Source organism: Durotheca rogersii (genome assembly GCF_024521655.1).
Source record: "Durotheca rogersii strain YMJ 92031201 chromosome Unknown GGS23scaffold_8, whole genome shotgun sequence".
NCBI lineage: Eukaryota > Fungi > Ascomycota > Sordariomycetes > Xylariales > Xylariaceae > Durotheca > Durotheca rogersii.
Window position 1 is genome coordinate 470,206 of NW_026251239.1, and position 24,565 is coordinate 494,770.

The following is a 24,565-nucleotide window of genomic DNA, read 5'->3' on the forward strand; positions in this document are numbered from 1 at the left end:
GTCCATCTTCCCCCTCCCCGGCTTGTCGACGCCGGTCCAAGGCAGACGAACATTGCAGAGAAGTGGGTTGCTAGCAGCCCCACCCGGGCCGGTTATGGTCACGACGCGTCGCTGTTCGAGGGACATCTTGCCTGTCTAAATATATCGGTACACACTGCTCCACTATATACACTGCTCCACTACTCATAAACCGGGGTCTATACTAGTGCAGCCTCGAACTCGAACTCTACGGTTGGTAGCGCCTATTTATTCCTAGATCCTCCGCCTACCCAAGACGTTTCCGATGCCGTGGTGTGCCGCATCTAACCTCAATACCACACTCTCGGTCTTCGGTTGTTTCGCTGCCCCAGATGCGATAATGCGAAGTCTTGGAATCCAACAGCTTTGCTTCCCCCTCCTATCCGGCAGCGTCGGTATCTGGATCCGTAGACTGCATCGAGACCGTGTCTCCGCAGGTGTGGGTAAGCGTGATCCACTGTGTGTCTTTCCGGCTCTCTGGCCAATACTCGTATTCGGTCCAGAGTTCGGACACCTCAAGAGCGCGATGCACTCCGGTGCGTGGCGATAACCTCTTGCCGCGGTAACTCGCGCCGGGCCCGTGCCCGTACCATGTTGCCGCTGCGCCGGGCCCTCCCCCCGACCGCCCCGGAGGCCTCTCTATGCTCGGCCCTATGCGTGGCAGCGTCCGCGGCAAGTTCTTCCGTGCAGGTACGTCTCTGACGCGGATCGCGGCGGGCCCCGGGGACGTGAATCTATACGTGATATCTAGATCGATAGACTGGCGAGAGCATCGGCGGGTGAGAGTGCTGCTCCACTCGCACGAACGACGAAGGCGTGGCCGTCGCCCTCAACACCCCACTCGCAGGTGCGGGTGTGGGACTTGGCGGGGTGGAGCGGCTGGCTCCTGTAGTTCTGCTTGTCTTGGGGCGCGTCGTTGTCAGCCGGTGCACGGTAAGCGGTGAATTGTGGTCCTGTGGCCAAGATCTCGGCGCCGTTTTTAATGAAGGAAGACAGCACCCCGTAGCCAGGCCCAAAGGTCCAGGCCGTTCTCGCGGAGGCGATGGTAAGGCGGGTGGGGGGGTCTCGCCCACGGCGAGTTTGGTACGTGAGGGGTAGCGGTTGCAGGGCTAGGTGGATCGATGTGGTTGCTCAGCGCGATCTCGGCAAAAGCAGCTTCGAATCCCTCGAGACAAAGTGGCGGAACGTTGGTAGGATGAGAGTTGCATGACGCATCCTCCCACCAGACTAGCCAGTGGCGACGGGGAGCGCTATGATGGCTGTCTGGCCGGGTCCTACGCCAGCAGGAATCTCGATTCCACCGGCTCGGGAGGTCGACTCGCCTTCCTCTACGATGGTGTAGCTGCGTTCGAGATGAACAGGGGTTACGGTGTCGTAGCGGTTAACGATGGTTGCTTCCCCAGCTGTGCATGACACAGCCCCGACTGGCTCAATCGCCTTTTTGCACTCGATCTGCTCTTGTGCCGGCGTGCGATCGGGGTATGGCAACCTGTTCGTTCATGGTGAAGTTTCCATCTTTCAGTGCATCTGCGATGTCTCCGCCATACACATAAAACTCCTCGCCAGTCTTGTTGTGTATAGCGAGGAGCCCGTGGTTAGACCGCTATCAGACAAACCCACTCTCCACCCGACGGTATGCCATAGAAAGCGTCGATGTATTCTGTGATGTTACTAGGGCCACTCCCCCTTGTGTAGGCACATTCGCATAAGACTAGTAGTTTTGTCTGGGTACTCTCCCTGGCGAAGTCGACGCTGATTTCCACTGACGGATACATCACGGAGTACATATCCGCGGCCTCCGCGTGTCCCGGCTTGGTAGTATATTGGCCTATTCCTGTCGTACGACTCAATTTAATCGTATGTCGCTCGGTGGCTGCGACCGAAGACTGCCTCATTGCCTAGCGACCAGGTGACCACGCTGGGATGCAGCCGGTCACGGTGGACAATCGACTGTGCGCGGTCCACGTAGGCCTCCTCCGAAACAGGATTATCAGTCGTCCATTCGGCAGCTTCGTCTCGCGTTAAGAGTTGACGCCCCCGAAAAGCGAGGGCTCTAATGGTAGGGGAGAGGGCGGCGCCGTCTAAGGTGAGATCGTGTCAGAAACTTTCCAAAATGCGTTTGCGTGGCTGGATCAGCACAAGGTGTACGTGTAGCTTGCAGATCGGTTCGAAGCTATGACACTCAAGGTCTAATACTTTGTTCATGGCCTAGAACTGTGAAAAGCGACAGCGTGAGCACACGTCCGAAGCAGAGCAGAAAATTCCCCAGAGAATATGTACCTACACCTGACTCTTCAACGGGATCGTACAGCCGCATGTCACTTGGCCGGTGGTAGGTACGGGTGGTGTTGACGTTGTGCGCGTTCATTAGCAGGAGATCTCATATCGGCACCTTGGACGACACGGCACGCCCGGTCCGGGGGTCGTGCCCACGACGGTCGACGCTGCGGGAGACGATCGGCTGCCCGTTGACCTTGGTGGGGCCGCCCCTGACGCGCACGAAGCCCAAGCAATGCGAGATGGTGCGGCGTCGGCGTCTCGGCGGTCCACTTCGCGGGGTCGCGCGCCGGGAGGGAGAATTTGACCAATGCCCCCCCTTCTCGGACGGCCTTTATCCCCGATTTTGCGCTTCGGCAGGTCGAGGGGGTCGGCCCGGACCGACCCAGGCCTCGTGATGTCCACGCGCATGCGGAGGATCGCGTCGATATATTGGTCGTCGAGGTTCATCCGTACAAAGAGCTTACCCCCTCGAGGTGTGAAGGCGCTGGGAAGGAGAGGAGGCAGAGGTCGCCCAAGATAGCTTGTCGGGTTAGCTTGGGGGAGCTCTTACGGGGACAAGGCCGGCAGGTGTGGAAATACTTGTGCTCCGCTCATCCTCCTCCATTGGTCCTGTTGACAGGCTGACATCAATATGGCCTGTTCGCGAGCGCACGCTGAGACAACGAATTGTCGCGAAGCTACTGTGCACCGATCGATTGTTCGTGCCAAGTAAGGAGGCGGCACTTTTCGTGGAACACAAGCATACCTGGCCCTTAACATATCCCGTAGTAGTATTGATATACTCGTGCCACGAGGGTGTTGCCAACTCCCGTCTCCGGTAATTAGACCGGTGACATCCAAGTCTGCCGGGTTCCGCGAGCTCTGGTGGTACCCGACCTCCTGCCTGTTGATCCAGATATAGTACGCCTTTACCTACATAGGAGCCGCAGTTGCGGCCGGGACATCTCAGCCGACGTACTCTTCGTCTTGCTCGCCTTGCCCCCGCGGATTCTGTTATCATCATCTGAAGAGGAACAAGGGGGGGGGCCATAAACAAATTTCCTCACGTACGCCCTCGTCTCGTCCACGTCGAGCGGCACGCGCCGTGGGTCCGCCGGAATCGGGAATTTGACGTTCCTGTACCACAGCGCACCACGGCCGTCGGTCTGCGCGGCAACGTTTGCGCATTCCGAGTCGACAAACCCAGTCGGTGCGTCAAGGCGGAGCTTCCAGGTACTCGAGAGGCAGGCAGCGGAGGCATCGGTGCTAGTGTCGATCGCTGCGGTGGCGGTGGCGGTGGCGGAAAGGAGACCATCGTAGGCTAGCTCTTCGCGGGGCGAGCTGCATACGTGGAAGTTGGCGCGTTGCGGGAGCATATTCTCGTGTCGGACGGCGAGGATGGATCAGTCGGGTAAGGACGCAGGCTGGGATCTTGGCAAGATGGACATCTTCCTTCCTCCTTTCTTTCTTTCTTTTTGTCTCCCTCTCCCCTCTCCTTCCTCTTTGGTCTTTTCTTTGCCTCCTCTCCTGTAGGTGTGGATGGTGTCAGGATGTGGGCTGCTAAGGGCCAGGAAGAAGAGGGGTGCCGGGAGATGCGCGAGGTGTGACGAGGGACTGGCGACGGTTCGTGTGTCTATACCATCTTGGGGCCGGCTCGAGAGGAGAAGCGTAGGCAGCTGGAGGGTCCAGGGGCAGCTCGAGCTTACTTAGCTAAACACCAAGCTGATTGACCCCCCAACCTAAGTACGTGCGCATAGATGAGGAGAAGCGTCCACGTTCCGGCCGGACTGTCGGCAGGGGATCCGGGCTCGCCACCGAGGGGGGATGCCCACGGATGTGTGTGTGGTATAGCGAGGCAATGAAACGGCGGAGGGCAGGTATTGCCTATCGAATATGTATCTGCAAAAGATCCACACAAGGGAGGAACGCGCTTTCCGAGATATACCATGAACTGGCGATCCTAACCTAACAGGACGCGTGATGCTACCCCTGAGCGAAGCGCCATCTCAAGGGGGGTCATCCGGTAAGGGTGCGGGGAAGATGTGGCCGCGGAATGGGTCAATCAGACTGGCTGATGGCTCGACGGTGCCATGAGTAAAGGGCCGGTAAGGAGCCTGCGCGCATAGCGTCGAGCTTTGAGTGGTAGGCGGGTACAGGAGGTTGGACAGCATGTAACCTCGTTGACGTCAAGTATGCATTCTTATCATCACGAAGCCTCGTCCATAAATGACAGCTCTCTTTCGGTCACGGTCGGGATTGCGGGAGGATCACGATGACGAGGTGGCAGTAAGTCATGCGGTGAAAACATCAACAACGGCCGGTGTATACATATACACACATTTGTAGATTGAGAAGGGGGTATCTACGTAGATTTCGGAAGGGAAATGATTGGAGGACCCGATACCGTACCCAAAGAATCCCCAGTTCGTGAACCAAATCCGGCCGTCCCATCAGCTTTTGACCGTGTCGTAGTGTACACCCAGAACACACCCAGACACCAGGTTGTTAATACAGGCTTCGAGAGATTGTCGTTTTCTACGTCCCAGAGTAGATTGCCGTCACAAACCGGCCGCATTCTACACGTTGCTCGACGCTGACCTTCCTACCCTTGCCGCCTTCCCCCAGCCTAACCTTGGTCCTGGGTGCGACCTGGAGCCGGGGGCGTTCCCCCTTCCATCCCTTCTCTGCGCCGGCCTCTTCGCCATCTAGGGGCTCGATATACGTGGGCGAGGGGATGTTGTTTCTCTTGCCGGTGCCGAGTTGGTAAAATTCGTTGCCGCCCCAGAATAAGACATCTGCACCAAAATTTGTGTCCTTGGCGGAATCGCGCGCCGAGGCCTTGACGGAGGTTACATTGTCCATCACCGCGGCCGCGTGTGTGCTGCCGGCGCTTAGTCGTGAAAGGCGGATCGGCGTAGCCGAACCCCTCTTCTCGTCCCATTCGTAGAGGCCGGAAAGCAGCTTGATCTTTGATGGGCCGAGCGAAACATGTGTCCACTTGCCAGTTCCCAAGCTACCCGAGATCCCGGATCCACAAGCCCAGGTGTCGGCCGTTACCTGGTCGACGTCTTCTAAATCGTCATCCTCCAGGAAACCCGCAACACGCGTCGCATCCACCGCGAAAAATGATGTTGCACCACCGGCGGCAATGGAGGTGATGCGCGGGTGTCGTTTGGTGCCGCTGTAAATCTTATTAAAAGGGAGTGGAATAGGAGTAGCAATGAATGGAATCTCGGGTTCCACTTCAAATCCGAGCTGGCCGAAGGAATTGTCGCCAAACACAAATACGTATCCCTTATCATCGAGTGCTAGAGAATGATGGTCGCCTGTGGCGATCTGCGTGATCTTAAATCCCTGCAACCCAAGAATTTCATGAGGTGCATCATACGGTCCCTTGGGGCGGGTCGCCCAGGTGAGACCTGGTATACCCATTTGACCCTTTGAGGGAAATTCCGACGTGCTTGAAGCGGCCGAGAAGACTCGGCCTCTAGAGGTGAGAAGCAGGGCGTGCTCTAGACCGCTAGATATATCGACGACATCCTCAAACCACCCCAGGTTCCGTGGTGTTATTTGTCGATAGTTGACAGTATTATCGGGAGTGGACCAAAAGGAGAACCATGACTGGGCAGAGCTATGACTAGAGTATTGGTCTGAGCTAGCGACAGGTACTGAGTATACGGCACCGTCCTTACTGAGGGCGATGATACGGTCTCGTGATATGGCAATCTTGACAATATTCTTGCCTCGTAGAGTCTCCACGGGGGCGGGGTTCGTCTTCGAGAAGGCAGTCCCCCACTGCACAAGATCGCCAGCCTCAGTCACGGCAGCGCCGAACTCGCGGTCGAGTTTGATATCGCGCAATAGCTTTCCATCGAAGTACGGTATCCTCCGCGGCGTTTTGATAACAGCCTCCGAGGAGTCGGGGGCAGCTACGCGGCCCGAGTTAGCGCCCCAGGCATAGACTCCGGGGCTTTCCCAGCTCTTCTTCGCTTGGAGATGTTGGCTGCTGATGATATCGCGATTATCTTCTTTCGACTCGGGTAGGGGCATGGATCTTTCGTTTTCGACAACCGCCTCCTCGCACGGCTTTGCGGCTTTCCCGGTGAGATATGGATATGATATTACCGCACCGCCAGCGGCTAGAGCTACTAGTACGCTCCCCAAAAATTTCCCGGCACCACCACGCTTACGTCTTCTCCCGTCCGTCCCACCTCCGTCTGACGTAACAATACCTCTCGGCCATTGGCGGATCGAGGGATTTGGAAGGTTTACGGCACGATAAAGGAGGGCTGTCCGGCGCAATGCGGCTCGGCGTAGCGCCATTGTTGAAGAGAAAGTGGTTCACACAGTGGTTTACTAGTAGTGCTTGACGAGCGCGATGGGCGGAATTGGCTTGGGGCGGGGGCTTTGCGCCAGAGCAATAGATGGCTCAAATCATGCTTGGCTATTCTTTCCTAGTGAGCTCAGAATACGGTTGTGATTTATATTGATATTGGCGTGTGGAGAGGCGGGATGAAGGGCGAGAAGAGATGAAGAGATGAGATCGAGGGACAGAGGAGGGATCGAAGACGGACGAAAGAGATGGTGAGGTCATCCAATCAAAGCCTCGCTAAAATAATATGCGATAACAAGCGGGACGAGAGCTCCGTCCAGCGCTATGATTGGTCCAGAACCCCGCTTAGCACGATTACATCGCTGTACCTTAGTATCTCGAAGAAAGCGGACACTGTCAAGCTGCTGTAGACGGGCTGACAAATAGATCAACAAAGTTCTACTAGCCGTCGACGGCTGTCAGAACCTCCTTGGAAAGGTTCCTGGTATCGGAGCGCGGGTAAATCTAGGGTCCGGACAGGGACGTGTAGGGAGGGCAAAGTCCACGGTCAATGTCCACTGACGTTATTGGCGATCAGAATAATTCAACAGTCGACTCTCACGTCCCCGATGTGACCTGCGGACGAGCCATGTACGAAGATTCCTGGTACAACTTCGTTCCGGATCATACCCACAAGAGGAATCCCTCTACACAACAGACCTCAGGACATCGGAGGAGGGGATCCCTCCTGCAACAGCCCAATGTCGGTCTTGTCTCTGTCTCGCTCTCTGCTACTTGCAATCTTGCCTCGATCGCAACATCTGGCGGCCGAAGCTGACAGGAAATCTAGGGGGCCAATCAGCCTGACGCCGTCGAACCGCTAGACCGGTTATTTGAAGAGCCGGAAACATCCATCGACCCTCCCGAACCGACCTTGACTCGGAGAGCCAAGTCCTACTCCGACTTCTACCGTGTCGTGCGTGCGCAGCTGTCCAAAGATGCCGTCGCGAAGAAGAGAAGGAGGAAGGCCAAGGAGAGGAGCCTAGATGCGCTGATGATTGGGGGGCCCGAAATTGACGACGCGTCCCAAGCGCTGCCCCGGCTAGCGTCTCTCGACGGTGAATTAATCGAGGCCAGCCAACGCGAATACTTGTATGGCACCCTGTCGTCCGACGGAGCGACGAATTGGCCGCTGACACGGTCGCAGGCTCTACCGAGACCAGCTCGGACTGGCTGAGCGTCATCTGGACACGTTGATAGGCGACGCGAATGGTGCCCTAGATCTGCTCACATCCCTGGCCGATTCGTTTCGTGCTGTCGAGTCACATACGTCTTCGTTCCAGGCCCAGTGCGATGACCTCCTAACGGAGGAGAGAAGGCTACGGAAACTGGCCGACGAAGTCGGAACTGATTGGTATTATTATGACTACCTCGACGGTGTCACGAGGAGGCTCAATGCGCCCGGCGCGAGTCGTCTGGCCAGCCACGAGAGCTTCGGTGAGATCCTCACCAACTTAGACGCTTGTATAGCTTTCATGGTAAAGCACGTAAGTCTCGGGGTGGCCTCTCTCCTACGCTCCCCGTCCCATTTGCTAAGCTTGTTGCCAGCCTGACTATCGGGATGCCGAATCCTACTTAGCAAGATACCAATCTTTGCTCACCAAAGCTCTCCATCTCCTTGAAGTCAGCTTTACGGGCCACCTCGACCGGATCTCGGCCGACATCTCTAAGCAGATTGTCGCTACGCAATCCGACTCCGCAAGGCATGCGCTCGCGTACGGCCGCTTTGAAGAGCTCGTTCTCGAGGCGGATGGTTTGGTTTTTAATGTTCAGCGCGTCGTTCGTAGTTGTTATGAACAGTTGGGAAACCCGATACCTGGGCAGAACTTTGACTACTACTCCAATACTGCCGTCAGTCTGTTCTCGTCCTATTCATCTATTAGAGACCGAGACCTGCGCCCCATGACTCAACAGGACCTTGCCGCTTTTAAAAAGGACGTTAAAGATGTCAATACCGAAACCGCCTGCCGCAACTTCATAAAGCGATGCTACGAGCGATCCTTTAACGAAGCTAGCCTGTTCGCTAAGGTTTTCTCCATAGAGCCTCAATACAACGCAGACGTACAGTCTGTGTATGCAATCCTTAGGCGTCAGCAAAGGGCCCTCGTTGACGCCGCGAATATCGCTCCTATCTCGACCACGCTTCAACCCGTTTTACAGCCAAGCGACTTGCAAACGGTCTGTAACTTACTCGGGTGGATTACGAACGAGTACCTGATACTCGAGGATGACGAGGAGGAGGAGACGCAGTATTCTATCCATTGCCACGATCTTACAGCACGGCTGCTCATCGAACATCTCTGGCCTTTGACTGACAACTCTTTTGATTCCGAAGTCACTAAATCTATATCCAGGGCTTCTATCTCCCCCGATGCCCTCAAGATTTCGCCAGTTGTAAATGGTATAGCTTCTTCCAATGCCTATCCAATCACGAAACGCGCTCTCGAGCTCTTGGCCATGTACGACCAAGCCATGCCGAAGGAACGAAGTGTGAGTGAAGCCTGTACATTCGCGCCTATAGATCCCGGCTAACGCCCATGTCATGTCAGTCGAGTCCTGTTGTCTTCCGGATTATCGATGAGACTATTCTCGCTCTACAGCGCGCCGAGTCCCGCTTGAAGGCTAGCAAGGCTGCTACTCCTGATCCCGACCCCGACTTATTCATGATCAAGAACCTGCTCATTCTTAAAAACGGACTAGTATCGCTCGAGATAGGTGACGTTAGACCTCACCCGGCCGCGATGCAACACTTTAGCCAAATATGGGACACGCTTAGCCCCCAGAACTGGTTGGGCCTATTCCGGGGCATCCTCGGTGGGACTCTCACCCTCAGCCTCTGGTCGTCGGCGGCCAATAGTACAGTGTTACCTGGTAGAAGCCAGGCTCCAGCGGAGCAAGATGCCCACGAGAAGTTGGACGACCTACTACGGCAGAGCATTTACGCGTTTACACAGCGGTGGGGAACGTTGATGAATGCCGCGAGAGGCGGAAAACGCGGTGCTCAGAGCTCGGCCGCGTTGGAGAAAGAGCTTGATGAGAAGCTATTAACTGCATTTGGCGGACAGCCCGAGGTTGTCGCCAAGCTGAAGGAGGCGATCCAGATCAACGCCCAAGCTCAAAAGGAGGTGAAGGCGGAGAAAAGCGTGAAGTAGCACGGAGACGTTTTCTAATGATATGATACACCACGGTCAACATATTCGACCATGAATCTGCGTACTGTCTGATTGTGACCCCAACCTACAGTGTGTTGGGAAATCGACTTTTACGTGAGCCAAGGCAACACAGGCAATTTCCTCAAACTGGGGTCGGACAGCATTGCCGATTTTCTTCGTTGCTGTATGGTGCGCTTACGCCCTCGACCATGATATTAATTCCATTATCCGGTTACCGTCTCGATTTGGTGGGCATTTGATGTCACGCCAATCGCATCACTAGCGACCCGCCCTTACCATATTCGACTCTATGCCACAATATTAGCACAGAGAGTTGCAGAGTCTCATTTGTTTAAACCCCCTATCAAAGAACGTGGAATACGTTTGTCTATATTATCCGGTCGAGTCTTGCTTTGCAGTGCGTATGGGGGACTATTCGGCACAGGACTTCTCTTAATGCCGAGGCTCTAGAGGTTGATAGAGAGCTTAAAGCCTCATCGTTGTCGGTGCCGCCACCACATAGTTATCGCCAACTGCGAATAAAGGTGCGGTATTTTGCTGCTGGACAAAGACCCATCGACTATCTGCGTGTGTGCCGTTCCCAGCAGCAGCTTTGAAGCCAACAGGGGGAGGGTATTGTCAAAGCCCTTTGAGTTGGTGCCGTATTAAGAACCAACACAACCTCAAGTGGCCTCGGAGATCCGTCTGACTTTTTCGTCGTCCTCAATACCCCGGTTTTCGACGATCCCATATCGTCTATAGATCTGTCAACCCGCACACCTAACTGACGCGTTTTCGGAGCAGCTCGTCCTCCTCCGCGGTCGATTGACGGATACGCCCAGCTATGGCCGCGCCCTCGGGATTGCAGACGCGTACGGTGCGGGTGCCGTACCTAAACGCGCGTGTCGGATACGCAACGTCGTACCCTTCGTCTGGCCCGGACCCGTCGAAGCCGACGGTAGTCTTGATTAACTCTCTGTGCACGACGGCAGCGCTGTACGCGCCGCAGCTTAGCAACGCGCGACTCGCCGCCGCCACGAACCTCATTGCGGTCGAGACCCTAGGCCATGGCGAGACGACGGCGTTGGCGTCTTGCCAAGGAGAGCAGGAGGAGGAGGAGGAGGATGTGCACTTCACATACTGGGATAGCGCGCGCGTTGCGCTTCAAGCCCTAGATAAGCTCAACGTCACCAAGGCCTATGTTCTAGGAACCAGCCAGGGCGGATGGATTGCTGTCCGAATGGCACTGCTGGCTCCCGAAAGGGTGAGTTCTTACTGCGTGATACAAGACGGCGGAGGGTTAGAGGTCGAGTTGTGGTGGGCGATGGGAATGCACTAGAGGCGTTAATGCTAATGCGAGGGGGGGCGCTGTTTCAGATCCTTGGTCTCGTCACGCTCGGGACTTCGATGGATTGCGAATCCAGCGAGTCACGCCAGAAGGGTTCCTGGTAAGTCCAACATTGGGTTTATGATTCAGCGTACACTTTGGGCTTTATGAAGAGAGCTTAGTGGACAACACTTCTTACCTCCTCCCCTCGCCTCCTCCACCCCTGTCATGTCTTACCCGCTTCTCCCTCTGGCCATCGGAGTCGGAGTTGGTACCCCTCCCGGGTGTCCAGATGGCTTGCGCCACAAGACACAGCCGAGAGGCGTTGGGGGGGGGGGGGGGGGGGGGAAGCAAGCTTGCTGTAATGGAAGAGACGCTAATGTGTTTGCTGCCGTCCGAAGGGATCCCTCTCCCTTCGTCACACCCTTCCTTGAGAAGTGGAGAGGCGCCACGGCGACACCCGACTTCGTCGTGGACGATAACTGGATCCAACCCGTAATCACGCTGGGATTTGGGTCCGCAGCCACTCCTGCGACCGTCGAGTACTGGACGGACAGTATGCGGCGAATCTACTCGGGTGACAACGGGCGACGCAAGGTCAGACTGTTGACGATATGCCTGGCCGAGAGAGACGGGCTATTGTACCGGCTCGGTGACATTAAGTGCCCCATCCACTGGCTACAGGTGAGTAACTTGGCCATACCCGCACCAGGAAGCGGATCGGGCGGGACCTCGGGCACGGTCCGGTTGATTGCTTAGATTCCGAGAGCTGACAGTGCGGTTTCGCGTACAGGGGTTAGAAGATCCAGTCTTCGGCTCGACTATCCCGCAAGAACATATTAAGCTGTTCACGGCGTCGCCGAGCGCGAAGCTCGACATTATCGACGGAGGCGCGCACCTCTTGACCGCGACGCACCCGGAGGAGGTCGAGGCGGCCATATTGGAGATGGTAGCAAACTCTTGAGGGGCGTCACGATGGGTAGTAGGGGTAGTAGGGGTACCTCGAGTGGCTCTCGTAAAGGGAGGGAGTGATTGATAGGATGTTCATGTTTAATTTGACGTTGGTAACGCCAGTAACTCTCCACCCCATGTCGGAATTGTTGCCGACCGTGGAACCGCCGTGTGCGCACTTGAGCTGCCATATTTCCCCCTCCCCACGCGATGTAGACATCAGCCGGTACTGTGTGATCGTCTTGTGTAATTTACTGCTAGTCTCAGACGCATGCACCACTGTGAGAGGCGTCCCGACATCCCTTCGCAGGCGGCTTGTCTCTCCTCCGTAACCTATGAAATGTTCCAACACCGGTATTCTGTGCCACACTGCACGTATTGGTTGGTTGGAGATGACATGCCCCGAGACCCTATTCTACCACCAACACGCATACAAACCAGATCAACTTGCGTGTACACGCGCTCTCCCTCTCACGCAGCGTTGCAATTCCCTACCGCTCACCTCGTGTCCTGTGCTGTTGGAAGCAAACCTCGGTACAAGTTTGCTCGCCTTCGAAGCTCAAACTGTACACGTAACAACAATTCGATACCCCCGGCGTCGTATATATTCCTGAGGCCGCTACGGGAACTCCTTGTTTGCGCCATCTGTCCCGATCTATCGTTCATGTGCAAAGGAAAACAGATCGACTCGCAGAAGCCAGACAAACAGTCGAAGAAACCCAACTCGGGATCAGCTCGTGCGCACATCCATATACCCAACGACACCCCACATTATCTCTCCGAAGATGAAGTTCACTCCGTTCACCTTCGTCCTCTGCCTCGGGCTCACCACGGCGTCCGCCTTGCCCGAACCAGGAGTCGATAGCCTAGTCAAGGATGTACGTACATCCCCCCTCAATGTCTGCTACTACGCAGCAGTAGACTGACAGGAGCGGGTGGGGTGACATAATCATAGGGTCTCTTGGAAAAGCGATGCTTCTCGACCGGATACGGATGCGGGACTGGCAGCCAATGCTGCTCGGGAGTCTGCATCTGCCCCACCTGTAGGACGGGTGGCTACTGTTCCTAGAAACAGATTATCCGTCTACCTATAATATAAGTATATTTAAAAGAGAGAGAATATGTTCGTGTCGCCGCACTACGCAGAGAACAGCGTTAGCCGACATTTGGTGACTGTCGTGCGACTGGTATCATCACCGCGAGTTCGCGTCGTGGGGGGGAAGAGAAGGATCGGCGGTCAAGTATCGGAAATATTTGGTCTGAAATAGATTAATAAGAAACCGGTTCGAACAGCATCTTGAGAATCCCGGCTGCAAGCCGCGTCCCGTGTCCTCCGCGCCCGTACCTCCCGCTTTCGCAGTAGACAAGATCAACGGCGTCTGCGAGCACTCCCAAGGTTAATACGACGCCCCTACCAGGCCTCAGCCCGTCCCTGAATCGTTATCCTGCCGAATGGCGGCGGCTAGGGATCCGACAAAATATTCGCTGTCATATCCGAATGGAGGCTTCAAAACAAAGTCAGTTGGGTGCTGAATATCCCTATTGGACTCGGGTTGATCGCGTACCATCCACGAAGCTTCCGTATAATCGCGCCTTTTCGCCTTTTTGTTGTGAAGTCGAGTCCCCTTTCGCGAAGAGCTAGATTTCTTCGCGGGCACGCAGAGGGCCGGCTCCTCAGTCTTAGTCGGTGTGGGGTACTCGTCGTCTACAACTTTAGATGCGTCTGTAGGCGGCTCTGGTTCCGACTCCTCCGACGGCGTGAGGGCCATTACGTCAGACCCCGATGTCGACTTGGGAACCTCCACTCCGAGGACGGGGGGTTCCGGCGTAGGCTCGGCTTTGGGCAGCTCGCGAGTCACAAGGAGGCCTTCGCCCACCAGCTCGCGCAGGTGCTTGAATAGTATGTCGCTAACTGTGATGCTCTCGCATTCCTCGCCAGGGAGGAATACGCCGGGGGGAGAGGCTGGCTCCTTTAGGAAAGACGACAGCTTGGTCTTGAGGTAGTTGTTGAGCCAGGCATCGTTGGTACTTGGTTTCGGGTATTCCTTATGTACCAGACCGAACACGCAAGGTGCAGACAGTCCGCTCCCAAGCTTTTCCATTTCAGCTTGGGCAAGCTCCTCTAGCGACGGCAGTTCGTATGTCTTGGCAGCGTTGTAAACATGGACGCTTGTCGTGAACTCGTCCATCCGTCTCTCAATGGATGCCGATTTTTCTTGGGTGTCGAGATATTGGTAGGTATCGGTTACAAGGTAATGGACCAAGATATGGCCTACATCGGGATGGATATCTAGCGGTGTTGAGCATTGACATTGAGAGGATAGCTTCGGGCATTTCCCCGATAGATAACCGGGGATGTAAAGTACAGTCGAATCCCGCAATGTCAACGCGACGCTTTTGGCAGTATAGGGGCTGGATCGTAATGTTAGTAGAAGTAAAAGGGCGGAAAATGAGGACTCACGAATATTTAGGTTGTGGGATGGCTAGGTTGCAGGAAGGGAGCAGCTCTCGATTCTTCTTCTTAAGACCCATATTGAAGGAACAAAGGTGTCGAGGTGTCCGTACGGTAACGAAGCCTACATGAGGCAGAGGAGGAGGGGGGACGGTGTCTAGTTAAATAACACCCAAAGTGCGGGGGCCGACCTACTCCCTCTCACCAGTGGATGCTGACGAGACGGAGCCCAACCAGAATGATTGGCAAAGCACAATTGGCACGCTCTCTGGAAGCGCCACCGTGCAAAGGAGTGAGACCGGCGCATGCTACCTACCACGAGTGTCCCGCGGAGATATTACCTAGCAGACTCGCATAGGTTACGTCGAGCCGATTTAACCCAATTAAGAGGTATAAAACCGCCGAAAAAATAATGAGATAATGGCAACTAATATCAAGTAAGTTATACCCTTTGCAGTTCCTTGATGGGGTGCCACTCCTAAGAGCACGGGTCGGCCCTGGCTACCAGACCAGTTTGCTTGCCTGTATTACAGAGCCCGTTCTTCTCTAGTGAATAGTTATTTGACTAGTTAAGCTGTTGGTACTCGACCGACTACCAACCTTCCTCACTTGATTCTCTTCAGTGTTCTAGCTTCCTTGGACCGAGACGAAATAACTCTGAGAAAAAGGATCGTTAATATCGGCCGGGTATGTCTAGTGGACGGGAAATAAGTAAAAGCCACGAGCGGAAAGGGGAGGGGGGGCAGGGCAGGATAAAATGGGCTGTTGCACCGGGGTATTTCTTATGTCGTGGAGGAAGCTGTATAACCCCAGGTATACAAGCGAGGACATAGAGACACCAGAATTTTCAAGAGGAATTACAGATATGGGGGTTCGTATTGTGTTGACTTGGTTATGGAAGCTATGGCGACCGTTGCCCTATGCTTGACCGTCTCAGTTCATCCCATTAGCAAGCCACTCTGCAGTGAAGTCCGTGACCAGGTCCACAACTTGGTGCTGGGCTTTGGACATTACGAGAGCGTCGTCGTTCTTCCTGGGCTGGCTCAGAACAAATTTGGTCTTTCCTCCGGCCGCCTGCTCGTCGGCTACGTCCTTGATATGAAGAAGCAGCCGGTGGAGATGTTGTAGAGTGCCAGAAACCTCACCAGTCTCCACCCAATACTGCATCTGACTCAGTGTCCGAGTCGAGCCATCTCCCTCTGTTTTGGTTATGGGTCCGTCTGTATCGAGCGTCTTGGTGACCGCCTCAAGCTGGCTTGTCATCTCGCGATTCTGCTCCTGGGGAGGGCGATACTCGAAGACCTGTGCCATCCTAGTTCCCGAGAACCACAGCTGACCCATGATCCTAAAGTTTACGCCAGTATGCTTTTCCTGACAGTAAGCTCCCAAGCTCTCGTTTTCGACGTTTGCAGTGTTGCCGACAAATATGGCGCGCGGCAGGGAAGAGGGTTCCTCCGGGCGGCCAACTTCCTAGTCATGACCGTCCCTGTAGAGGTAATCTTCCCCCAGAGGCTCACAAGCATGTTCCGTCGAACATATGCGATCTCCGTCTTGCACGACGAGCCTAAGTCCTCCCATGGTGTATGTGACGACTTGCTTGTAGGACGTGGGCGGGTTGAGGGTGGGGAGCTCGTGGTTGTTGATCGAAGGACACCACTCTAGCGCGTTTTCCTTCACGAACTGGGTCGCAGACTCGACCGCGATTCCATTCGTCGTGTAGGTGTTGAAAACCTTCATAAAGGTGACGCCGCTTTCCGTATGCAGCAACAGCCGAAGGCCATAATCACGCTTGGCCACCTTCGTTCCTAGATAGGAGTCTATGTCGTGAAGGACGGAAAACAGAGCCCACAGCGATTCCGTGTCTGTCACAATATGGGTGCCACGAAGATCCTCTAGCTTTTCCTGCAGCATAGCCACTCGACACAGGTCTTCGAAGAAGAAGGCCGGACGCTCTGTTCCGGTAACGTATTTAGCGAACTTGAAGGTCGGTGGGCAAGACGGGACGTCGGGGCCGTGGGGAATATGTCCTTATCAGTCTGTTAGCTTTCAAGGCGTTTACTAGTGGCATGGGCACCTACCAGGCACAACAAGGACGCGTAGATGGTCACCGGCCGGCGAACTATCAACCGGACCCCCTTCCTGATTATCACCTGGGCCACCGGATTTCGACAGCACACGTCGCTGTTCATTTTCAAGGGCTTCAGGGCTCGAGGCGAGACTAATCGTGTCCCGAGGGTGGTTGAAAGAGAAAAGGACCACCGGAACGGGTCGGGTGATGCCCTCGCTCTGCAGTGGGAATTTGTCACCCACTTCTGGCAGGAGAGAGATCCGCGAAGCCGGTTCCATTATGTGCAAATGGACTAAGAAAGAGCGACAAAGGGTCTCTACAGGCGGTTGTGTCAAGGCTGACTGGGTAATATCTGCCAGTGTGTGTTATATTCGCGTGGCTTGATTGTCAGCCCTCTGAGGACAAAGAGGCTTTTTCTATTCCATCGTCTCCTGCAGAGGGGTAAAAGAAAATCCTGCAATGGAGGGAACCCTATGAGGAAAGAAGCGGGTCAGGCAGTCATGAGGCTATCACGTCGCCGACTATTTGACAAGGCGCTCACAATACCTATGTATGGGGCCAGATACTGTCAAGTGAAGACATAGACGCCTGGGTTTCATACTGATTTGGGCATGTATCTAGGTGGGCTTATTGGATACATTATAGCCTTGCATAGATGGTATTTTCATGTGAGGTCTATATCTACAGAGAGAATTTCACCCTGGGCGTGCTCATGCCAACGGGCGACCCTGGGGCACCACGGAGCATATCCTTCACCCGTTCAGTCAGTAGGGCCGCCGTAGAGCCCATACTGCACCCGCCAGGGACACTGAATTAGTAGGACGATGTGTAGGAGGAAGGGGTTTCCCCGATTCCTCAGCCCGAATTCCACGGAGAGTTGTGGCAAGGAACAGCCAACGGCCACCAAAGCCGGGGGCCGCGATGCCGCGCCGGCTATGCTCGATCAAGTTGTTCCAACTCCAATACCATTAGCAGAGGAGAGCGAGGAGCAAGGTTATACATTCTGACCTCGGTTACCAAGTAGACCCGCAAAGCGCATGGTGCCCCTCAGCATATCGAGGGAGCGTAGGAAATCATGCCCCTAAGAAGCCCTACGAGGGAAGTATGTTTAAGCTAGGGGGTCTCTCCGTGTTCACGTAACAGCAGGTGGTAGAGATTACCGAATGTTCCCTGCCAGATAGATACCGCACGCTCACTGGCCTACTGAGTCTCTCAAGCGACAGTTTAGTTAGTATGCAAGTGGCACTGGCGCTACCGGATGGAGGGCAATAAGTACTAAATTCCGACAACATCAACGTAATACAACCTTGCATAAACCTCGCCGTCTATCACATTCCACAACGAACATAGAAACATGCGATAGGTTTGAGCCGCCAACTGCTGAAGTCTCATAATAGTCAATTGATGTCTGGCTCTCATTACTTCCCAAAAGCCATGCTCCATGATAGGAATCCCTTGCTCCTTTCCACCCGGATTAAACTTGCTTGGATCTTGATTCAGATTCCGTCTCTATTTTCGCTTCGTGACTCGAGAAACTCAAGCAGCTCAAGGGAGTCATCAACTTCGTCTTTCCCAGCAACAGAAGGGCCGAGTCTGGTGTGGAATGGCGACTCGGAGCGAGCTGGGTTAGGTGCTGCCGCTACTTTCTTACCTTTTACCTTCCATTTTACCCGGTATAGCTCTATAAGGCGAGCGGAGGTGAGACAGTGCGTATTTAATAGGTTAGCGTTATCTACGCGGTACCCTTTATATACGTAGTCGTAATAGTCGTTAAACCATAAGTACTCGTATTATTTAACATAGTTCTCTATCGTGAAAAACTACTAATCCGGATATAGGTCCTTTAAGCCGAGCTTCTTTATTAGCTTACTTCCGATATACTTCTTACTGATTAGTGTTATAACGCCTTCTTAATAACTCCTTAATAGTAATAGCATGGTGGGCTTTACTTATTAGTATTATCGACCGTTTAATATTTGGGGATATCGTTAGATCATAGTATCCTTCCTACGCGTTATAGAATTAGCGTATTTTATATCGCAAGCTATCCGGAGTTAGTAGCTCGTCCTCGTTATTAAGCTTACCTACTATTCCGAGCGCTGTAGTTTCGGCGAAATGCTTCATTACCCGTATCTCCCAGTAATCAGAAGGTCTATGTTTCTTTACGTATCTAAAGCCTGTTAGTTATTTATTTCCGGTTGTTCGTAGATATATTTACTTATAAATCCTATAAATCAAGGTTGAGGGTGTATTATACCTCATTCTTTAACCTGAGCTTCCTATAGACTGCGTGAGGAGTGATCTTTGAGTGATCTTTGAGCGATCTTTAGCGAGCCCTCTCCGTTCGACCCGTTCGATCACGGCATCTCCATGTGTCTGTGCTTTCGTCGAGCTGCATGTCTTTGGTTTTGAGCTCATGTTTGCAGCTCGGTCCCTCCGTTAAGGAAGAAACGTAGATGGTAGGAGTTGTTGAATAATAGCGGGAAAACTTTCGTAGGAGGGTAGGAGGTGAGAAGGTGAGAGTCAAGTCTCCTGCTTAATGAGGTAGAAAGGATCCGAGGGAGGAAAGGGGAGGGAGTAATGAGAGAGATGGTATGCTTAAGTATGCAGCGACCAGAGGGAACCAGGAAGCGAAGACGGCGCGTCCGTAGACGAGGTTATGGTGTGTGCCTTCCTATCGAGCCCGGATAGGGACTCATTTTGGGCCACCTTACGAGGACTGACTTTGGGTCTTATAGGTTAGGGTTGAAGCAATTCTACCTGCTGCTGTACGGTCCTTGCCTAGAATGACGGCTAGGGTGAGCAAAGGTGAGTAGAGCCCGAGCACGCCTGAGTAAAAGTGGCGAGCAGTTACGTGGATGAGACCGGGGGGCAGGCGTCTAGATTCAGCTCATCTAACGAAGACGACAAAATCATTCGGAACCTGATTTGTAACTGGAGTAGGGGGTAATATAACACCCTCCAGCACCCGAACGTACTGTCTCTGCCACCAGCAATTACTACGATTCGGTGGCCAGACCCCTTAGCTCTACCAGTCTTCTGCGGTGCTTTGCTCCCGTTTTACCCGGGGGTTGGTACGGCTTTCTGTATCGAGGATAACGATAAAAGGGGGTGCGCATCCCTTTACAGCTTAAGGCGTATTGGTGCGCCGGTATGGCTGCGGTAATATTATCGTAAAGACATATTATATGGATATTAAGCCTAGTAATTTTATCGCGGGTACGGGTGATAACCTTATTCTCTGCGACTAGGAATAGTACTACGTACTAGCTACAACCCCTATTCCAGAGGCAGATGGGACATAGGACGTTACCGAGGGCCGTTCGACCCTCCAGGCCGAGCGCCTTCGATTACGGTATATAAAAACCTACGGCATACCCTGTTAAAACGTAAACGAGGACGTCCTCGGAGACGCGCCGTGGTTCTAATATGGAACGTATTCCTTATCTAGAGTAATGAATTCCTACGGGCCCTCGAGCTTACAGAAGTCTTTAGTCCGGGTAGAAGTATGTAGATGCTTCTTCGTCGACCAGAGAGTAACTTTAAGGGTATTGAGTATCCTAGCTAGCTCGTTACGGATTAGGACAAGTCTAAGGATATCCCCATTACCTGGAAGCAGATTGTTAATCGATCCGTGTTACGGGGTCTGAATGAGAGGCCTAACTTATCGGAGTTCATTAGGTTTTGGATGAAGGAGTGGAGCGCCTAGGAGGACTCAAACCTGCCCTCAATGTTAACGTATACTTGTAGTATTTAGCTATCTTCTTCGAGTTTAAGAGACGGTGCGTGGCGATGGTAAGTCGCATGATTAAACCAACTTCAGTGTCTATTACCTAGACTCGTTGGTAGCACTTACAACCACATCTTCACTCAGGGTTCAGCTCCAGCTTTTGATGCCGATATTCAGGACTGCTATAATATATTTCCGCCGACGATCGGTTCCGTTCATTCCCTCGCGCATCATCATATCTCAGTTCTTCTCTAGGAGCTCCTCTCATACTCGCTGCGCCTAACGTCTTCACTGGAAATTATCGTGCTTAGCCCTACCTAAATGCCACCCCGATATTTTTTAGGCCCCTCTAGGTCCGGCTTTTGCCGTTCTGTGGCTTTGTCCCTCGAAATCTTTTAGGAGGCCACGTTATGACTCTGGAAAGGCTTTATGCAGCACATTTGATCTTTCGTCGGGGCGGGAGCTGAAAGACCCAGCTTTCCCGTATTCACTGCTGCCACTGGTGGTGGGGGCTTCCGAGGCGTTCTGCACGATGTCGGTGCTGCTGTCGCGCAAGAAGTACAACTCCAGCAGGCTTCTCGCGCTGCGTATTACTTCTCCAGCCTTGAGCGAGATGGAGAAGACCCGTAGCGACGGCAGGTTTACGGCAATAAGCGCTATTCCAGGCTCAAGCATGGTATAGAAGAAGGATTGGGTAATGAGGCCTATGACAAGCACCGAGTCCGAGTCAGTAAGGTCCGCCTGATTAGGTTCCTAATTCACAATCAACAGTAAACTCACGTTCGCGGTCGGTATAGAGCAGATAATCTGGACCTCCCAGCTCGACCTTGATATACTGAACCATTCGGGCAATTGACGCACCGAGACCGCTGAGTGATATGTCAACAGGCAAATTATGCACCGCGTGTTATCGGGATACTTACACCAATGCCAAAAGAAATACGCCTATAATGCCCAGTTTTCTCCGTAAGGTCGTGTGAAGACGCAAGATCTAGGTATATGATATGTCTGTCAGCAGCGCGAAGCCAGACGAGAAAAGGGATTACAAATTGGTATGGACGCACACCGGGGATCGGGAGAGCGAGGATCCAGACATCCAAAAGGAAGTCGGATATGACAAGCCCGTACAAGAACGGGAACGAAATAGTGCAGTACTGGAGATAAGAGCCATCCCAGAGAGCCGAGAAATGCGTGCCGCATTGAAAGCCTGTCAGGAACTGAAAAAACAGAAGCCATAGAATCACTATGGCAATGGTAACCCAAGTTGCTGTACCGAATATGGTCCGCTTCTCGGTGGCGCAGAAGATGCGCCGGTAGAAGAAGAGCGCGCTGAGCTTGACACAGGCAAGTGTGTTGTTGGTCAGTACGTCGAGGGTGATTTCAGACTAGACAGATGTTGGGATCATTAACATTCAAGTTACAGAGAGAGAGAGAGAGAGAGAGACGTAGAAGAGGGGCGCCCAGTGCTCACCACGTTATCCGTTCTACCCATTGCGGCTATCTGCTGGGACGTAAAATCATGGCTAGAATAGCCCAGCACCTCGTTATGTACCACTGCGAGCGAGTGTGTGGTGCTTAGCTGCGCTTCTCGAAACAATTGCTAATAGAAACCTGGCTTGGCGGTGGAAGCACGACTCACTGACGAACACACATATCGACGCTCCAATGTATGAAAGCTAAGCCATCAATGATCCGTCAGTGAGGACGCCTCACAAGTGCCATTCACTTCCACTCCATGCCCTGAGTCACTTACCAGAGCGAGGCCAGCGATCCAATCATCAGCTAAGAAGCGCAATTTCTGTCGCCTACGCGCCCAAAAGCGGAGGCCGACAGCGATGGTTGACAAGCCCATCAGCGAGCCGGAAAGGGCCAATACGCCATTCTTGGATGAATCCGACATGGCTGTCTGAAGAGTTCAAGTTTTCAGCACGAGTACCGCTTACTCTACGAGAAATCGCACCGGCAGGCCTTAATGAACGGAGCAATTCAGGTTGTTTGAATGATGCCGTCTCATTGAAATTGAAGAAAGGGATGGATTACTTGTCACAGAGGGATTCGAGTTCTTGTGTTTCGAGGTTGTAAGCAAGGCTGTTGTACTCAGTGCAGCGGTTAGAATACGATGTGTTGTTGACGTTGCCAGCGGCAGGCTGCATTTCTGTGCCATAATGCTATTCAGTAGGTAAGACATGCAGAGCCTTGTTGCACCAGAGTCCGAGGAGGATTCGGGCCGTTTTTGCTCCCTAATCATACGACAGATCGAGTATGCGAGACGCCTCCCTGCAGTGCCCAAGTGACCGAGAAGGTAGAGATTTGGAGGAGTTCACGATGATTTGTCCTTCACATATTTCGTATTGCGGGGACATGTTACATGTACTGCTTAATATATACGTGAGCACCTACAATTTAGGATGTGAGTCTTATTGGATCGCATACGCGGCTGTTGGGAGGACAGACTTGGGCAACAGGAAAAGATAAGAGTTCTGCATCCCTTTGGTCAGCCCCCAACAAATTAGATGAATGGATAGTAAAATAAGGATGCAGCTGCCAGACGGCTCTATCAACAGGGTGTCCTAGTTTACGAAACTTACTGACATGGAGTTGAATTAATTTAAACCGTTTCTAAAAACACATTTACGCCTACATATTATAAACATTCACATCTTTGGCTTCGTTGAGCTAGTTTGATGCAAGAGTGGGGCGAGTTGAGGACCATCGAAATAGTACTTAATAAGTGAAACTTACCAACTTAACTTCACAGATTTCCTCGGGAGACCTATCACTACCACTGCTACAATCACTGCTGCTGCTACAAACTGCTATTAACATGCAGTTTTACATTTCTATGTTCACCATCCTGGCCTCGCTGGCTGCCGTGACCCACGTCATGCCGGCTCCTGTTCACGACAACGGTTAATCCTCATCCTCATCTTGATATCTATGTACAGATCTAACCCTGTGTATAGCAGGAGGCATGTCTCATGCGAGTCATAACAAGAGGTCATGCAAGGCTGCTTATAACGAAGCTGCGGCTGCAGAGTACAAGCACAGCGAAACCTCAACAGACGATGAGGATGCCTTGGGTGATGATAGTGCAGGGGTTGTCCCTGCCTGCGCGTTCTGATGAGAGTCAAGCTCACCCCCGTGGGGGAGTGATAGGGTAGAATGGCAGGATGGGCTCAGTTGCTCTAACGATCAGGGGCATGCTTGGGTTGAAATGTAAAGATCATAGATAGATATGACCGTTGTTCCAGACTTCCAGTGCCAGTGAAGCCTTTCACCGCGTCTACATATATACACTTGCTAATATGTAAAGATGGTAGGTTGTGGTGAGGTGAATAACTAAACGATCATTCCGCAAAACCCCCGGAACCGCAATTCCAATACAACGCATACTGACACAAGACCTAGCCTCCCACAACTCCCACCTGCTCCCACGGCCTTGTGCCGTCTGGGCAGGTCTTGTAACGATCAACCTCCCTGAAGCCTTCCTCACCCGAATGTACTGGTTTGTAACATGCACTTCGCGAACGAGACCATGCTAGTAACTTGTCCCAATCACGGCACATCTTCACAGTCCCAGTGCCAGCCCGAGGAGACTTTTCGTGAACGTTCTTGTGCAATCGACCGATGTATAGCGGCATGTCATTAGCATTATACATCACAGACTCCCGCAATACGTTTAAGCAGTGCATCAAGTGTAAGTAGCTCCACGTCCGCTCCGCTTTGGGCACTCCATCTTGGTCTTCGTTAACAAGGGTACGAAGCACATGCTGAAAACGCAGAGCGTCAACTTAGGCTTCCCTTGAGGCAGACTTGAGTAGGTAGTTGCAGCACTTACAACGCAGTGGAGTTCATGCGAGCTGGTCATGATGTAGACGCCTTTCGATGAGTCCCACGGCCAACGCTGCGAGTGCGGCAGTCCCTGGAACATGACATAGTACTCATCTAGGGCTAGAAAGCCGTTCCAGGGCTCCAAATCAACATGGCCCCAAGCAGCATCTTGAACTGTCCGGTTCATGCTGTTGAAGCTGCTCTCAGAGAGAATCTCCGTCGGCATATCTCGACGGAGGCCAGCTGGAGGTACAGGTCAGTACTTAATACGAAGTAAAAAGAACAGAGTCATCAGATGCTGTCTTATCCCACCAAACTGGGTAGGCAACTCCTCGAGGAGTTCCCAGGGCCTGCCGAATTGCCTGTGGATGAAAAAGACATTGGCACATATGGAACCCGCAAGGG

The 24,565-nt window shown here is 53.2% G+C and overlaps 8 protein-coding genes across 8 annotated transcripts; 3 read left to right on the top strand and 5 right to left on the bottom strand.

Moving 5' to 3' along the window:
* Window positions 1-397: 397 nt before the first annotated feature.
* Window positions 398-3,653, bottom strand: GGS23DRAFT_596193 (uncharacterized protein; the record flags this gene model as incomplete). Its single annotated transcript, XM_051518447.1, has 5 exons — window positions 398-778; window positions 826-984; window positions 2,411-2,567; window positions 2,681-2,782; window positions 3,349-3,653. The coding sequence occupies 5 exons, from the start codon at window positions 3,651-3,653 to the stop codon at window positions 398-400; spliced, it is 1,104 nt and encodes a 367-aa protein (XP_051372399.1).
* An 866-nt stretch (window positions 3,654-4,519) lies between these two features.
* On the bottom strand, window positions 4,520-6,850 carry GGS23DRAFT_510564 (RCC1/BLIP-II). The gene has a single exon (XM_051514547.1). The coding sequence runs from the start codon at window positions 6,598-6,600 to the stop codon at window positions 4,813-4,815; it is 1,788 nt and encodes a 595-aa protein (XP_051372400.1). The 5' UTR covers window positions 6,601-6,850; the 3' UTR covers window positions 4,520-4,812.
* Window positions 6,851-7,238: 388 nt separating this feature from the next.
* Window positions 7,239-9,801, top strand: GGS23DRAFT_604715 (Sec34-like family protein; the record flags this gene model as incomplete). Its single annotated transcript, XM_051519641.1, has 5 exons — window positions 7,239-7,352; window positions 7,440-7,741; window positions 7,797-8,136; window positions 8,198-9,139; window positions 9,199-9,801. The coding sequence occupies 5 exons, from the start codon at window positions 7,239-7,241 to the stop codon at window positions 9,799-9,801; spliced, it is 2,301 nt and encodes a 766-aa protein (XP_051372401.1).
* An 844-nt stretch (window positions 9,802-10,645) lies between these two features.
* GGS23DRAFT_596196 (putative alpha/beta hydrolase) lies at window positions 10,646-12,092 on the top strand (the record flags this gene model as incomplete). The annotated part of the gene is made up of 4 exons (XM_051518448.1): window positions 10,646-11,065; window positions 11,179-11,249; window positions 11,530-11,812; window positions 11,922-12,092. 4 exons carry the CDS (start codon window positions 10,646-10,648, stop codon window positions 12,090-12,092), a joined length of 945 nt encoding a protein of 314 aa, XP_051372402.1.
* A 1,408-nt stretch (window positions 12,093-13,500) lies between these two features.
* On the bottom strand, window positions 13,501-14,611 carry GGS23DRAFT_596197 (uncharacterized protein; the record flags this gene model as incomplete). The annotated part of the gene is made up of 2 exons (XM_051518449.1): window positions 13,501-14,491; window positions 14,541-14,611. 2 exons carry the CDS (start codon window positions 14,609-14,611, stop codon window positions 13,501-13,503), a joined length of 1,062 nt encoding a protein of 353 aa, XP_051372403.1.
* A 1,219-nt stretch (window positions 14,612-15,830) lies between these two features.
* Window positions 15,831-16,979, bottom strand: GGS23DRAFT_510784 (uncharacterized protein). The gene is made up of 2 exons (XM_051514548.1): window positions 16,610-16,979; window positions 15,831-16,558 (listed from the first exon to the last, which is right to left on the bottom strand). The coding sequence occupies exons 1-2, from the start codon at window positions 16,875-16,877 to the stop codon at window positions 16,002-16,004; spliced, it is 825 nt and encodes a 274-aa protein (XP_051372404.1). The 5' UTR covers window positions 16,878-16,979; the 3' UTR covers window positions 15,831-16,001.
* A 3,484-nt stretch (window positions 16,980-20,463) lies between these two features.
* GGS23DRAFT_510789 (uncharacterized protein) lies at window positions 20,464-22,489 on the bottom strand. The gene is made up of 7 exons (XM_051514549.1): window positions 22,083-22,489; window positions 21,969-22,005; window positions 21,801-21,883; window positions 21,394-21,714; window positions 21,253-21,320; window positions 21,110-21,198; window positions 20,464-21,033 (listed from the first exon to the last, which is right to left on the bottom strand). Exons 1-7 carry the CDS (start codon window positions 22,227-22,229, stop codon window positions 20,738-20,740), a joined length of 1,041 nt encoding a protein of 346 aa, XP_051372405.1. The 5' UTR covers window positions 22,230-22,489; the 3' UTR covers window positions 20,464-20,737.
* Window positions 22,490-23,025: 536 nt separating this feature from the next.
* Window positions 23,026-23,601, top strand: GGS23DRAFT_565001 (uncharacterized protein). The gene is made up of 2 exons (XM_051516180.1): window positions 23,026-23,238; window positions 23,293-23,601. Exons 1-2 carry the CDS (start codon window positions 23,154-23,156, stop codon window positions 23,448-23,450), a joined length of 243 nt encoding a protein of 80 aa, XP_051372406.1. The 5' UTR covers window positions 23,026-23,153; the 3' UTR covers window positions 23,451-23,601.
* Window positions 23,602-24,565: the final 964 nt, after the last annotated feature.

What these genes read in the sequence shown, in the direction of transcription:
- GGS23DRAFT_510564 (XM_051514547.1), bottom strand. Translation starts at nt 6,600, where the DNA reads ATGGCGCTACGCCGAGCCGCATTGCGCCGGACAGCCCTCCTTTATCGT.
- GGS23DRAFT_510784 (XM_051514548.1), bottom strand. Translation starts at nt 16,877, where the DNA reads ATGGAACCGGCTTCGCGGATCTCTCTCCTGCCAGAAGTGGGTGACAAA. An exon ending in ACGCGTCCTTGTTGTGCCTG is followed by an intron (nt 16,559 to 16,609) that starts GTAGGTGCCCAT and finishes CAGACTGATAAG; the next exon opens with GACATATTCCCCACGGCCCC.
- GGS23DRAFT_510789 (XM_051514549.1), bottom strand. Translation starts at nt 22,229, where the DNA reads ATGTCGGATTCATCCAAGAATGGCGTATTGGCCCTTTCCGGCTCGCTG. An exon ending in TGGGTAGAACGGATAACGTG is followed by an intron (nt 21,715 to 21,800) that starts GTGAGCACTGGG and finishes ACATCTGTCTAG; the next exon opens with TCTGAAATCACCCTCGACGT. An exon ending in GCTCTATACCGACCGCGAAC is followed by an intron (nt 21,034 to 21,109) that starts GTGAGTTTACTG and finishes TGCTTGTCATAG; the next exon opens with GCCTCATTACCCAATCCTTC.
- GGS23DRAFT_565001 (XM_051516180.1), top strand. Translation starts at nt 23,154, where the DNA reads ATGCAGTTTTACATTTCTATGTTCACCATCCTGGCCTCGCTGGCTGCC. An exon ending in GGCTCCTGTTCACGACAACG is followed by an intron (nt 23,239 to 23,292) that starts GTTAATCCTCAT and finishes CCCTGTGTATAG; the next exon opens with CAGGAGGCATGTCTCATGCG.